Here is a 13989-nt window from a genome sequence, read left to right on the forward strand (position 1 = left end):
TATGTTGAATTGCAGACATGCTTCAACAATTCAGCATTTGTTTTATGACTATCTGTCCAATAGTGCTCACTAGCATACTGCTGTGCTGCTTTTAGGTTGTAGGTCTTTGAAATTTAAAGTGCTTATGCACTCATATGACAAACATTTGCAGATCAGGTGTTCCTACTGCACATTTTACCTTTATGATGCAATAAACATGCAATACAATCACATTGCAGGTCAGAAACACATTCTTTGCATTGCCATCAAATGAGTAAAAACAATCCCTCATTTAGAGGCACAGGGAAGATTCTTCTCGTGTTTTATTAAATTTGATGCTTATGGTAATTGTGAGAATGTAACATAAGCATGTAACTCTTGTCGTTGTCTTGTTGAGTTATTTGGATTCCCCATGGACATTTGATGTATTTTTTGCTATCTTTATTACCCTCAGGAGGAGTTAACGATCATTTTACAAGCAATTAACTGGATGCCAACAGTGTTATTTCCTTTGTTCCCCACTCTGCATCGAAAGAACAGCCCACAGAGAGCAGCTACTGTAGTTTTAAAGGCAAACAGATACAGAGACAAGAGTAACAGCTGTCTGCCCTTTATGTGTTAGTGTGATAGTTACAGCTGGACAGAAACGTCCTTTCACCAGCTCTGTGTAGAATTAATCCTGGCTCTAATCTTGAATTAAAAATTAATCGTATGTAAGGTTGTACATGTAAGAGCATGTATGCGTGTGCTGCAAAGCTCTGCTGGGGTTTGACCTCAAGACCTTTCACCCAGCGTTAATCTCTGTTGTATTTGTATCATCCTAAAAGCCACTCACTCTTATGACACAGAATCAATGATTTCTAGAGCAGTGGGGTGACCCTGTGACCTTTAGACCTATTCACAAATGACAAAGACAGTAAGTTCATTTGGTACTGTATTCTTATTACATTAAATACGTAATTTGTAGGTTTTTCTTAGGAATGTAACTCTTGATTGTTGGGTGCTTGCTTATGTTTGTTGGATATAACGGTAAAGATCCTTAGGCTTGTACAACTGGGCTGCACTTTTAATCAGCCAATTTATTTAATTTTTGTTACCAGTTACCTGGGAAGACAACATTCCCATCAACCTCAGGTGTTCTTTTATTGTGCTGTTTAGCAAACTTTTGCATGCAAAAATGCTAAATTAACAGCTGAAATATAGTATTATAGTTTCTGCATCTTGACACTAAATGATAAACATGTAGCAATAGTTGCCTAAATAAATCCACAGCTTCCAGATATATCGAGTATCTATTTAATTTCTTAAAATTGAATTAACAGTTAATTTTTTGCTTCTCAAAAGGCTTCTTGCATTATAACAGGTCATTCCTACTGTGTTCTCTTGACTGGTCAGTTTAGCCTCACCTAAACTCAGTGTAATATAGTCAAAGCTTCCCTTCGTTCAAATGCAATCAGTGGTCAAGGGAAAGCACTCCCACCCTCTCATTCCCATTTTTTTTTCCTGTCTCTGCTATTTCCCTCTCTCCTCATTGTGAGTTGTCATGGAAATGAAAGCCCAGGGAGGGGGGAAACCTCTATTATTGAAGCAGTTGTGGGATTGGTAGTGGGCTGGGAGTTGTGAAATGGAGCGATTCATGCACTCATAAACAGAGAGTGCGATGGAGCAGAAGGGAGGTGGAGGGGTTGGGGGTGAGGGAGAAAGAGACGTGGAAAAGGAGAATAGCGAGGGGCCCCAGGGGTGAGCAGAGACAGAAGCCAACTCCACGTGTTTTGGCCCTGTTTCTAACTGATAGCATGTTGTAGAACATTACGTCATGCTCTGCAAGACTTTCTGCTGTTTGAGACATAATGCTGTGGAATCTTGCTCATCGCAGAAAGACAGCAGACTAAGTCTCTGGTAAAACCACCTGTTGTTGAGAGGCCAGGAAAAACAGCTCAGAGAACAGCACTTGAAGAAGAGTTTGAGCAGTGGTTGGCCAGTAACTGTAATCAATATTGTCATATTGTCTGTCATAACACTTTGAATTAAAATAAAATCTATAAAAAAAGAAACTATGAACAAAATTATCTGTTAGTCATTGAATGAGCCTGGACAGCAAATATCGACTGGTGTTCTGTTTTGGATTTGATACAGAAAATTAAATACTTTTTTTTCCGGGGGAACCAGAATTGGTTTGCAAATGTAAAGTTGTACATTACTTTACACTAATCAGTATCTTGAAGCATAACGTTGGCAATAGATCCGTTGGGCCCGTGGGTTGTGGGGTGGGGTCTTTTTGGATTGCGCTCACTTCCCACAGATGTCAAAAAGATCCTCTCAGTTTAGGATCTGGAGAGTTTGAAAGCTGGGTGAGCACCTCAGACTCTGTGTAGCGTTCCTAAGATGTTTTGCAAGGTTTACTGCTGTTCTGCTGGGGGCGGCCAGTACTATAAGAGGATGGGGGATAGGTGCAAAGTGTCAAAGTTACATCAAAGTGAATGCTAGTTGCAGGCTTCCACACTTGAAATTTCTTTGTAACAAGATACGCAGTGTTATTCCATTTGTCAGCGGTTTTAATGTTGTGTCTGTGAGCCTGTAAAAATAATAGCAACATGTCTTCTGTTGACCTAGAAAAAGTTCTTTAGAGGTTGAAAAATGCAATACTTTTGGAGCTTTACTATCACAAGAGACTAGGGACTAAAAGTCAAGATATCTCAGTCTCTGGTGCTGTTGTATTGAATGCTATTTTTCAAAGTGCCTCCTGCAAAACTTCCTGACTTTAATAGAGTTCTGGTATGGGTGGTGCAGTGGTTAGTACAAATGCCTCACAAAAAAAGTCCTGAATAATGGCATCATTAAATGGGTGGAGTGGTGAAGAGAGTGGAGTTTCTTTACATTATGCTACATTTATCTAGTAGCATTTTTTTTGCACAGTGACTTACATGAGAGTAAGGAATGTGGGGTTCATTATCTTGCCTGAGGGCACTTTGACAGTTGCAATGAGTGTGTTGGGGAATGTTTAAGCAACTGTCCCTTGCTACAGTTGCCTGTTTAATCCTTGACAATTATCAACATCAACGATTACCTGATTGCATTAGTTGATGTTGGGTTGAGAGTTAAGAAATGGGTTTTGTAGGTTGAGGTGATGTCAACCCAATATCTGACCACACCAACAAGATTTTGGGACCCTCAAGAGTTGTTTGTATGTTCCCTCTGTGTCAGTGTTGGTTTACTCTAGGTGCTTCATCCCTCCTGTCAGCAGGAACAACATGCATGTCTTGTTAATTGGTTATTCTAAATTGGCTATAGATTAGAATGAGGTTGTTTATCTCTTTCTGCTAAGCCTGAGATAGACCACTCACCTCTTCTTGGACATTCCCCTGTAACCTTTACCAATGGTTATTGGTAGGATGAAGTGAAAAATACTTTATTTATCTCTAATGAAAACGACATAAGTAGGCATAGTAAATTATATCTTATGGTCTATTACTAATTCCTACCACTACTTGTGCACACACTAGATCTCCATCTATAAAATCTCCATCAATAAAAATTCTACGCTGGGTTGAAAGTTTGGGCATTGTGGATAAGTAGCAAACTGAGACATCAAGTGCCTTATTTACATTACATTTTAACACAGCTAAATTTCAAAACAACTCACAGTGAGAAGCAGACTAAATCCAGATGATTCCATTCAAACATTGCTCTTTCTTCCTGTTGCCACAGAGAGTAACAGACAAAAACATATCCACCCTTTCTTTTCCTATCTCTCTACCGCAACTTATACACACATGTACCGTGTGCCATGAGAAGTAGGACATGATTAAAACACAGTTCACAAATCGAAACACAGCATGGTTGTAATTCATCTGGTATCCCTACATTTGCAGGTGACCTGCTGAGTTGAAACAATTTTGTGGTTGCTAAAATAGTCAAACCTGACAGAAACTTAGCCTACAACTGTTCTACGTGTAGTACCGACATCACTAAAGAGTGGTCAGTCTTAGTTGCCCCATGTTTAGCAAGCGCAAAAAAAGGTTGCAGCAGTAAATCCATCAAAGTTGATTAATGTCATTGACACCTTTTCCTTATGCTCTCCTTCCCCTGCTGCTTAAAATACAACATTTGCTCAAGGCAGATATTATGTATGGAGTAGTCTATACCATGGGCTTGGTCAGTGCTCTCTGGGGACATTCTGAACATTCCTGCTATTGTTATTTCATTACTAGGCTCTGGGTTACCCTTACCATTCATAGTAGCTGACCTCCAGACGGACTGGCGATACTTGTGGTGACCATGCTCCTTGGAACAGGAAAAATATATGAGCTCTTTCTTTTGTTAGAGTGAAGGCCCAAATGTAGATTTGTTTAGAGGATTACAATATTCTATAACTACAATGTATTTTATGTACAATTTCAATGCACGTCTTTGAGTAGAGACATCTTTGTGTCTTAAATTTGATACTATTTGATAATATTTGGTGCAAAGATTTGGTCCTCACTGGACAAAGTCTTCTGAGTTTAGGGATCTCCTGCCTTATTATAAATGGGTTTGAATAAAACTACTGATTGGCATAAATGTATTGTTCAATTCCATGGTTTATGATCAAACGTGTTATTCTAAACTGATACGTATATGCTAGCTAACAGGTGGATACCATGGCAAGTTTTACTCATCAAATATCAGCATAATAATAATAATAATACTTAAAACAGTAACTTCTGCAAGGAGTAGCTTGTCCATTTCCTTAAAACTTCTGATTCACAGTGGTGACTTACTCCTCGTCTTTGACTGTACTTTAGCCCTTTTCAGAAGCAGCAGTCGTGTTGGGTCCTGTTTAAGCAGCCCGACACTCAAAGAGGCATAACGGAGGAGACACAACTGGCTTTCATTAGAAGCTCTTTTTTTTCTCTTTAGTTGCTGTAGTCCTATATAATCTCTTAACGGATCTCAAACCATCTTTTGGTCCCTTTGATCCTTTTCATCTTTCCTTCATAGTATCTCCAGTTGTTCCTTTTGTTTTCAGGAAGCGTGTTTGCTGATGCAGTCATTTTCATGGTGACGATTTTTGTTTACTCTCTTAACAGCCCTCTGTCAGGGAATGAACTGCTCACAGCGATCAAAGGCAGTTTAATGAGATATGTGTATGGTTGTGTGGGTGTGTGTGGTATGGGGGGGGGTCTTTTTTTTGTGAGGCAGAGTGCAGCTGCAGCTCCAGAATGAAGTCCTTTCTTGAGTAACGAGGGATGGATAGAGGACAAGAGGCTCCCCCACTTCCTGTTTAGTGAGATTGCTTGAGTGAGACATGTTGATAGGTTTCTTACAGAAAGTATGAGTTAAAAACAAAGACATTAAAAGTACACAAGAGCAAAAGGATAAAAAAAAGGCACCACTCGACACCATAGTTTCAGTCTGCAGAACCTTCTGAAGTCATGCAACATTTAAACACATCTTAAGTCCAGTTAATGGTGGAAAACTGAGCTTCTTTTGCTGTTTTGGATGGCTCATTAGCACAGTAAAATACACTGGTATGTGATATAAAGAAACATGACTCCTGACACCGAGGTATGCTTTCATCCTCAGTCCTTTAATTTTCTTATCGTACTGCTTGAGCAAACTCCAGGTGTACTGCAGCTGAACCATAAAGTTTTCTGCCACATTTTTTTAAAAATGCAGATAAATCCTTTTTTGCAAAAAAGAACAAAACATGCAATCAGAACGAACGGCCTGTTATTAGAAGACACATGAAAGTATGAATGCTCATAAATTAAACTATTAAGAAATTATGAGGAATTTACTTTGTAGATGTGAATTTGTAGATCCTTTGTCACCCAGATCAAAATCTTCCTAACTTGGCATAATTTTAATTCTTGAAAATATTTCACTTCTCCTCCAAGACTCAGTTCTAACTGGCTTATGGGGATTTCCAAGTATTCCTATGATGCCATTGTACTCAGAATTTGCACTAGGATGAGAGGTGAAATATCTGCAGGACCCAAATAGACCAACTTGCCTCTCCCTAATATTTATATGTATTGGTAAGCATGTTTCTCTTTAAACTATTATACTTTCATTTCTCTTCACGGCTGAACACTCTTTCAGAGACAATACAATCAATTTGATGTAACAGGGTGAGCAGTTTAAAAATCCGTATCTGCATGAAAAATATATGTTGATGAGTTTAGTGTAGTTTTGTTTATTTTCCCATAAAAAAAAATTAAAAACTATTGTTTATGACTTCAATAATGTCTTTTGGGATGGTTGTATTTTTTTAAAAGAGAAAAATAATTCAGAAAGATCAGTTTTCTTGAGAGGGTTTGGGATAACCATACCTAGTAGGATTTGTTTGGTTGGGATATTCAAATGTCCTCTGTAAACTCTTCTTTCATATGATGAAGAAAGTTGCTCTAAAAGTTATGTCTAAAATGTTATGAACAAAAAGGGTTTAACAGAAGCTCAGTAATCTGTCTATACCATTCAGTTTATAATGGTTAAAAGGAAAGGTGGTGAAAAACTTAGTTCTGGCTCTGTTTGAAAAGGAATAAACCCGTTTTCTACTCTTTTACAATATTTCCTTCACTTGAAAGAAGCGGAAAAACCTGACTTGTAATTGCTCTTTTATCAGCAAATTGTGTACCAAGCTTATCTGGGATTCAATCATAGCTAATACTTAAATCCACTGACTGTAATGACATTAGGGGGGCAGAGGTCTTTGGGACAACATTTTAGTTGAGTTAAACATGATGTGATTACAAGTACAAAAAAGCAATCTTTTTTCAAGAAGAAAACTTAAAAGAAAGAAATAAACATGCACCCTGCAGCACAACTAACCCCCACTTCCTCCTACGTCCAGTTGCAATGACAGGTGGCTCATGGGGGTTTGGGTGAACACCACTCAACAGCTGCACAAAAGAACCCCAATAGGGTCCTTAGACAGGGTGTCCCCTCTCAAGCGTGCCAAAAAGCCCCTGGCCCAGCCCCCATCCCGGCAGATGCTCCGATAGATCCACAGGTGGTAGATGAGGAGACCTGCTGAAGGCCTTAAAACTGTTATGTAACAAAGGTCCATTCAAAGGCAATTTTCACTGTAATGCATTTTTTTATTCCTTGATTAGAAAAAAACATTATCTAACTAAACAGAATGACTGTTGGGTGGAGTAACTTGTTAAACACATCCAACATTAATCACCCACACAAAAACACGGCAGACAGGATAATCTTGTGTTTTCCATACAAATGAATTACTTGCTTAACCTGTTGATTCCAATAAATGTATGAAGATGGACCTGACATAGTCTACCTACAATATATTAGAATACTCTAAGATGTAATCACATATGAGAGCCCATATGTCATACTCCTAAATACTAATGTGGATGCAAAACAAAATTCACTTTCTATTAAAATCATTTTGGAGCATCCTTGTTACTGTTACCCCGATTGGTTCTTGTCTCACCTACCAGGAAACTAAATGCTGAAACTTTGTGTTGTAGCTCACCCTTACCTTTTCATTTTGCTTTGCCCAGCACATGTATTTATTTGGGTGGAAAAACCTAATGCTAAATGAGAATGCATAACATTTTAGCAGACAGATGCAAATGTATTGTAATTCTTTGAAATATCTGAAATAAACATACAGGAGCCAACATTTTGTTTATTCTGGTCTGGAGTGCTTAAACCAGTTGGAAATGACATTACATGGCAGTGGCATAAGCTGACCACAGGTAAAAGTTTTATATTCAATGTTAACTGTGAACCGACTGTAAAACAGTTGAAGTTTTGTGAAGGAACCAATCAGAAAGCTGGGGGACAAATTGGTTTTGCCAGATTAAAACATTTTCATTTGGCGTTAAAGTTTATTTTAAGAGCATTACAAAGATACAATTGAATTTACTTGTCACTTTCTTTGTCTTACATAACCCCACAATATCGGCAGTACTTAAAAGACAGTATCAATAATTGCTTCTAAACCCCATGTTTGTAATGGTACAGTCCGAACCGGAGAGCAGTGGGATCAGCCGCACGAGCAGGGCATCAGCTGTGGTGTGTCGTGGAGTGAGAAACTTCGCTCCCTCCTCCTCCCTGCCTTTCTTTAGCCCAAATTCCCCCGGTCACCTTTTATTTAACTCCGATTGGGAGCAGCCGCAGCCACCGGCGCCTCAGTCAACAGGCTGGTACTGTTTTATTTCATTTCTTGCATATTTGGACGTGCTTGGAAGTATTTCCTGCTCACTTCGTTCAGACAGCTGGAGTGACTCGACCAAGTTTTCCCCCCATTCTGTCTGAGGAATGAGAGGACTGCTGGAGAGGAAGGGCCGAAACTTGCACGTTTGAGTGAACAAAAGGAGAGAAAGAGAAGGAACTGCCGCCGGAATGGAGGAGAATACTTTGCCAGGAGCAACATGTAAGTCTTTACTGATAGACTGGAATTTGCCTGGTTTGAAAATGTGCACAGATGCTTTGTCACCCGTGCCCTTTGTGACGTTGTAACAAAATTATTTGAAGTCTAGTCCTTAAGAGATGAGTGCAGGATAGACAGTGTAGTCGGAAACACATATGTGATTAATTCTGAATACTACTCCATAAAGAGGTGCGGATAGATCCAGTCCATTATCGTCACGGTAACCCAACCTTGCCATCCAATACCTCAGTTTTGCGACAGATTTTAATTCTCAAGATGATGACATGCGATGTATTAATTTGCCATATTATATGATAAAATGAAAACGCTGGCATGATGGCCTGTAGACTACTGGCGGATGTCACTTAGAGAAAATGTTTCTTGAGCAGAAAGCTCAGCCATCAGGGTTATAATAACACAATTTGCGCTAGATGAGGTAATCTCACTTGTCCCATCCCATCCCCCTCCGTATGTTACGTTTAGCTCACCACTAACGATGCAGTTACAGGCTATCTGGCATCCCGCGCTGCCTCCTCTTTGTGGTTCTGCTCTACCAGAGGATGTTTTCCAAATTCAGTGGCGCACAGGTGCAGTGACGCTCATTTTCTACTGGTGCAGGGATGCACCAGCAAACTCCTGAAATCTAGGAAATGTTAACGAGTTCAACGCAGGGCAAAAGCGCAGGATAGAGAGCCCATCACAGATCTGGCTTAGTGACATATTTTTATATGCGCAATTATAAAGTCTATGATCCCATGATCATACAGTTCAAGGCTGATGTGATTTCCTCCCTTTCAGCTGTAGCAAATATCCCAGCTAGCACTATTGGATACCTGCCAATATGAAGTTTTACTTTCAAGACACCCTACTTTGGGCTAGGGTTTTAATCACCACTGTGTGTTGACATGCAGCCTGTTTCTGGAAATAGAAGGGGACACACAATGCAACCCCCTTATCCTCCCTCTGACAACAAAAAACTTCCTTCCTGCTGACAGGAGGCTTCGTGGAGGGCGGTCAGCTTGTTTTGGCTCTGCATCAAGCAGGAGGGTTGATGTTCCCCACCCTGATTGTGGGAATCTTGACCAGTAGCCTGCTGTGCATTCAAAATGTTCGGAAAAACATAATGTAGAAATGAAATAGAATAAAGAAGGGCAGTAATCACATGCTCTGACTCACAGCAGAGAGACTGACATCAGGCTTCTCTCATGTTGTATGGGATGTGCACTCCATCAGCGATACAGTTCATCTTCCCATACTCATTAAAAATGATCAGAAACAGTTTTTCCAGCTTTCTCCCATAAGTTACAGTGATTAGAATTTATAGTGGAACGGCAAACTTGAGGTTGGTTGTTTATTGTCATGAGATTTCACATCTAGACAAGTGAATTGTGTAAGGATCAATGTCACTTTAACCCATAACATGGAGAAACATTCAACTTTACCGGGACATAAAGCTGTCTTATAAGAAGGAAGCAGAGAACATCAACCACCAAATTCACGCTAAACAATTTCCAGCCTTATCGGCTCCCAAGAATGTGTTGCCCATGTAAAACATATCAGAGTAAGAACATCTGGAAGCTTCTGGATAGTTGGGGGAGAATGTCCTTCCTTTGATTAAACACAGGCACAGGATGGCTCATTGGTTCTTTCTCAATGAAAGACCTGTCCTTGGAAAAGAGCTGTTGAAAGTTTCATCTGATGTTGTGAAAATCTGCTGTCAGGACATGAAATCCCTCCTTTCTCTGTGCAGTCTTCCTTTTTCTTGCCGTTTTGACAGTCAGCATTTTGTGGTCGTCCTCAGTAATCACAGTCCCCGAATAACCCAGCTGTGACAAACTGAGATAAAACGGGACTCTTTAGTTTCCATTAAAGTTCACAATTTTATAGGGCATCCACGAGCGTGCCAAGGAGAGTAAAGCACTTATAACAAAGCAGTTCTTACCAGAGGTGCCATGCGTATCGAAGAAGTGATGTGTTAAATTATTTATGAACCATTATTAGCAGCAAAAGGCAGAATACTTCAACACAGTTTAGATGGAAAAATAAAGAACCTCCACAGACTGACGCAAAGAGATCATAGTATAATCCTTGCCTATGTCATAATAACAGAGAGCCACTATGGCTGTCAGGCATGTAGGGAACAAGATCAGTCAGCTAAGCAATTTCAGCCACAGGAGTTGTTTTGTAATCAGGGGAAAATGTGCAACAACCTCTGATTTTTGGAGCCTTGTAAAGTAACTCTGGGTTGGGTTTCATGGGCCCTCCCAATTTCAGCATCTAATTCTGGATCCTGATCAAAGCAGAGAGTAATTATTGTTTTTGCACGTGACCGATTGTTAGCAATGTGCTGATGAAGTAGGTTTGATGAAGCATGCTCTGCATGTTCTACAGGAGACATTTTTGATACATGTGAAATCAGAATGTAGAAAACCACAAAAATGTGACAGAATATGAAACAAATGATCTTCTTTCATGTACTTTTTTGAGTACATTATATATGAACTGCACTCCTACGTCAAGCTGCATGATTTGTTAGGCTTTTGCCAGAGAATGTCTTATCTTGTGAGCGTGAGATTTCCAGTGAAATGGGTAAAGATACTAATTATCTGTATCAAAGTTAGAAGGCTGTCGCACAACATAACATCCTGCTTGTTACTAAATCTCATTTTTACAGCATGTGTGGCTGCAATCTCGGATTATGCTGTCAGTCAAATGGCTTTTATTTTAATTATTTTAAGCTTCGCTACCTTTTAAAAAAGAAAAGACAATGAGTGCATTCCTGATGGGATTAAAACTGCCAATTGATAAGTACCATATATTACCTCACTGGTTCACAAAGTAGAACTTATCATTTGGTGTAAAGATTAATTGATTGTTATTCTTAAACTGCAAAAGCCGGGTGTTTATGTAAGAGAGGCTTCCAGTTCCACATGTGCAGATAGATTCAAAGCCCACATTCAGCACATTGGATAGTGGGACTCAGCCATGTATGAAGTGTGGGGAGAGACACAAAAAGAACAGAAAGATCTCAGTCACAAAGAGCTGACTGAAGTCATGCCAGCACTAAGGCATTGTGGTCTGCTCTTGAATCTACAGAGCAGTTTTAGACAGTGACATATTTGTAGCTATTTTTTGCTCCCCTGTTCTCTGTCGCGCTGGATTATAAACGAGACTCCACTAGAAAAAAGGCTAATTATTAGGTTAGTTCAACCAAAACTGGTTAGTCTGACTGAAATCGTACAGCAATTTAATAAATCTGGAAGAACACACCCAAATATTGTGCAGGGGGTTCAAAATCACTCCTGCCAGATGTAGATGGACCTTGGTGCATGTTCCCAAGTTCTATCTTTATGCTTGTTTTTGTAAAACAGTAAGACATATGTTTCTATAAATGCAGCCAAATTCCCAAAAGAAAAACTGTTCTCATTCACACACATGACTCGCTTTAAAGAATTAAGCTGTAAAGTGAACACATCATATTGGAGCAAAAATTGGACATATTAAACTATCACTCTTATGCTGGTCTGCTAATGTGGATGTGATGAGATCAGTTTAAGTTTTACAGGAAGTCCTTCAATTCCCCCTCTTATAAAACAAAAGGTAGACTATTCCCTGTTTTGTCAAAACATCGTCATGGATTATCTTCATATTTACATATTTTTGAATGCCTGTCTCTTGATAGAAGAATCATTCTTTGAAGGGTGTTTTAGACAAGGCCTTTCTTTTGGCACCAGGTAGCCCAGTGTTAAGATCCAAAGAAGAATTAGGACGAAAGCCTAGCTTTATTTTTTTTTATAAGAAAAATTTTTCAGGCTTTGAGACTTTTTGTGGCAAATCTGCACATTGATTGGTGTTTACCATGTGAACGCTTCAAAGATGTGATTTGTGAGGCTCTTGGAAATGTCTGAGTGTGTGTCATCGATGTTGCAAGATTGAAACCTCTCATAGAGGAGGTATAACATCAGTGCCAGTCCAATCTGTAGCACCCAGAGGGTGTAAATCATCTCCTCTCACAAAGGAATAGAGGCAGATTCCTGCTCTCTTTTCCCTTTAACACTTAAACTGTGCTCAACGTTGAAACTTCTGAAAAAGGTGACACATATCTGTGATATCTGCTCGCTCCTTTTTCCAGTTTTCACACAAAGTTTATTTCACATATAAACTCTTGCCGAGCAAGGAAATCAGTGCAAATGTCAAACATTCATTTAATAATAACTATAGCCAACAGACAGCAGTAAAACACAGTCAATATTTGATCAACGTAAAGTAATCAGAAGGACGACACTGCAGAGGGTGTACAAATTATTGGGACAAGAAAAGGCAAGACAGTCTGCTACAGTCTGAATATATTATCTGTCAGCTGTACTGCCAGTCTCCCAGGGACACTAGACGAAGGACAAGTAGAGGGAAGTCTTGATTTGGATGGTGTTGCTTATTCCTGCCACCTCCATTGGGCCTGGAAATATCTCAGACGTGACTCCTCTGAGCTCTCTGTTCGTCTGAAAGTTCCAGTCACCAGACCTATATGCTAATATTAGAACGGTCTCTGTTCTGCTAAAGGACATACCAACTTATAGTGTAAATACATATCGATCCACTACATGATCCTTTGCACATGTCACTGTTTGACTAGTTTTCAGTGTATACTTTGTTTTTGTGTCTTCCTCCTGAAACGATGCTTTTGTTCCTGTTTTTATTTTGACCCTGTGGGAGTGGACGTTCTCTTCCTTTTGCTGTAGTTACCTGTCATAATGAAACCTGTGAGCTGACCAAAGGAGCTCTGGGTCTTCGTGTGGGGAGACAAAAAAAACTCCACTTAATGATGACTGCTGCTTGTAATTGTATGTTGAGTGGTCACAAGATTACCGCTCGGGATGATTTAAGCTTGACGTAATGTTTTTGAAAATAACCACATTGAAACAGACTGACAAACAGCTCTGTGAGCTACCTCTGGTAGAGGAATCGTACAGCCACAGCTCTCTCAAAATGTAAACAGTGCTGTCTTGATGAAAAAGTCAGCAGTTATGTTACCCAGGTTGTTCTCAGCCGTGACATTTTGAAGACATTATCCAGAGGGGCAGTATGTGGGAACACAGATATCTTTACAATGTTTGAATTAGTCCATGTGCTAACGGAGACGGTTATAATCTGTTTGATTTATGGCCAGGGAGCCGGTCTGCTGACGTTTGTTGAGTCATACTCATTTTAGCTTGTCTGTAAACTGCTTTTCATAAGAGATTCACCAATCGCGCATCAGCTATGACCGCTGACTGCCTGCTCTGCTGGTAGATTTACACAGATTAGTCGTTGTTTTGTTTAATGTCATGGGCACAGCAATACATACACCAACATGTTGTCGGCTTGGAAGTTCATTGCTGTATGTTAAGACACAAAGTGCTTCCGCGCCTTGATATTCACAAATTCAGACTTTGCAGATCAAAACCTGACAAGCAAAACATTGTTTGAATAAAACACTCCTTTATTGCTGTAGAACGTTGGGCTGGACAAAAGACACTTGATTGCTGTGTCCTCAAGGACCATCTACAAAATGCAACACTGAAAAGTGTAACATTCTTTATCTTTGTCGTTAGCTAAGGTTGGATTTACTGCAGTACATTTTCAGTTGG

At 39.6% G+C, this 13989-nt stretch overlaps 2 protein-coding genes across 7 annotated transcripts in view; one reads left to right on the top strand and one right to left on the bottom strand.

Annotated features, from left to right (window-relative positions):
• stk40 (serine/threonine kinase 40) overlaps positions 1-13989 on the bottom strand; it is a 412820-nt gene that overhangs the window by 241696 nt on the left and 157135 nt on the right. The gene's annotated exons all lie outside the window — the stretch shown is intronic.
• map7d1a (MAP7 domain containing 1a) overlaps positions 7991-13989 on the top strand; it is a 36281-nt gene continuing 30282 nt past the window's right edge. For all 6 annotated transcript variants that reach the window (XM_072393838.1, XM_072393839.1, XM_072393841.1 and 3 more), the window contains exon 1: positions 7991-8365. In XM_072393838.1, the coding sequence (XP_072249939.1) occupies positions 8335-8365 (31 nt within the window). In that variant the 5' untranslated portion in view covers positions 7991-8334. The remainder of the gene's footprint in view (positions 8366-13989) is intronic.

This window comes from Leuresthes tenuis, unplaced genomic scaffold, assembly GCF_036924035.1.
Source record: "Leuresthes tenuis unplaced genomic scaffold, fLeuTen1.0.hap1 SCAF_10, whole genome shotgun sequence".
Taxonomy (NCBI): Eukaryota; Metazoa; Chordata; class Actinopteri; order Atheriniformes; family Atherinopsidae; genus Leuresthes; species Leuresthes tenuis.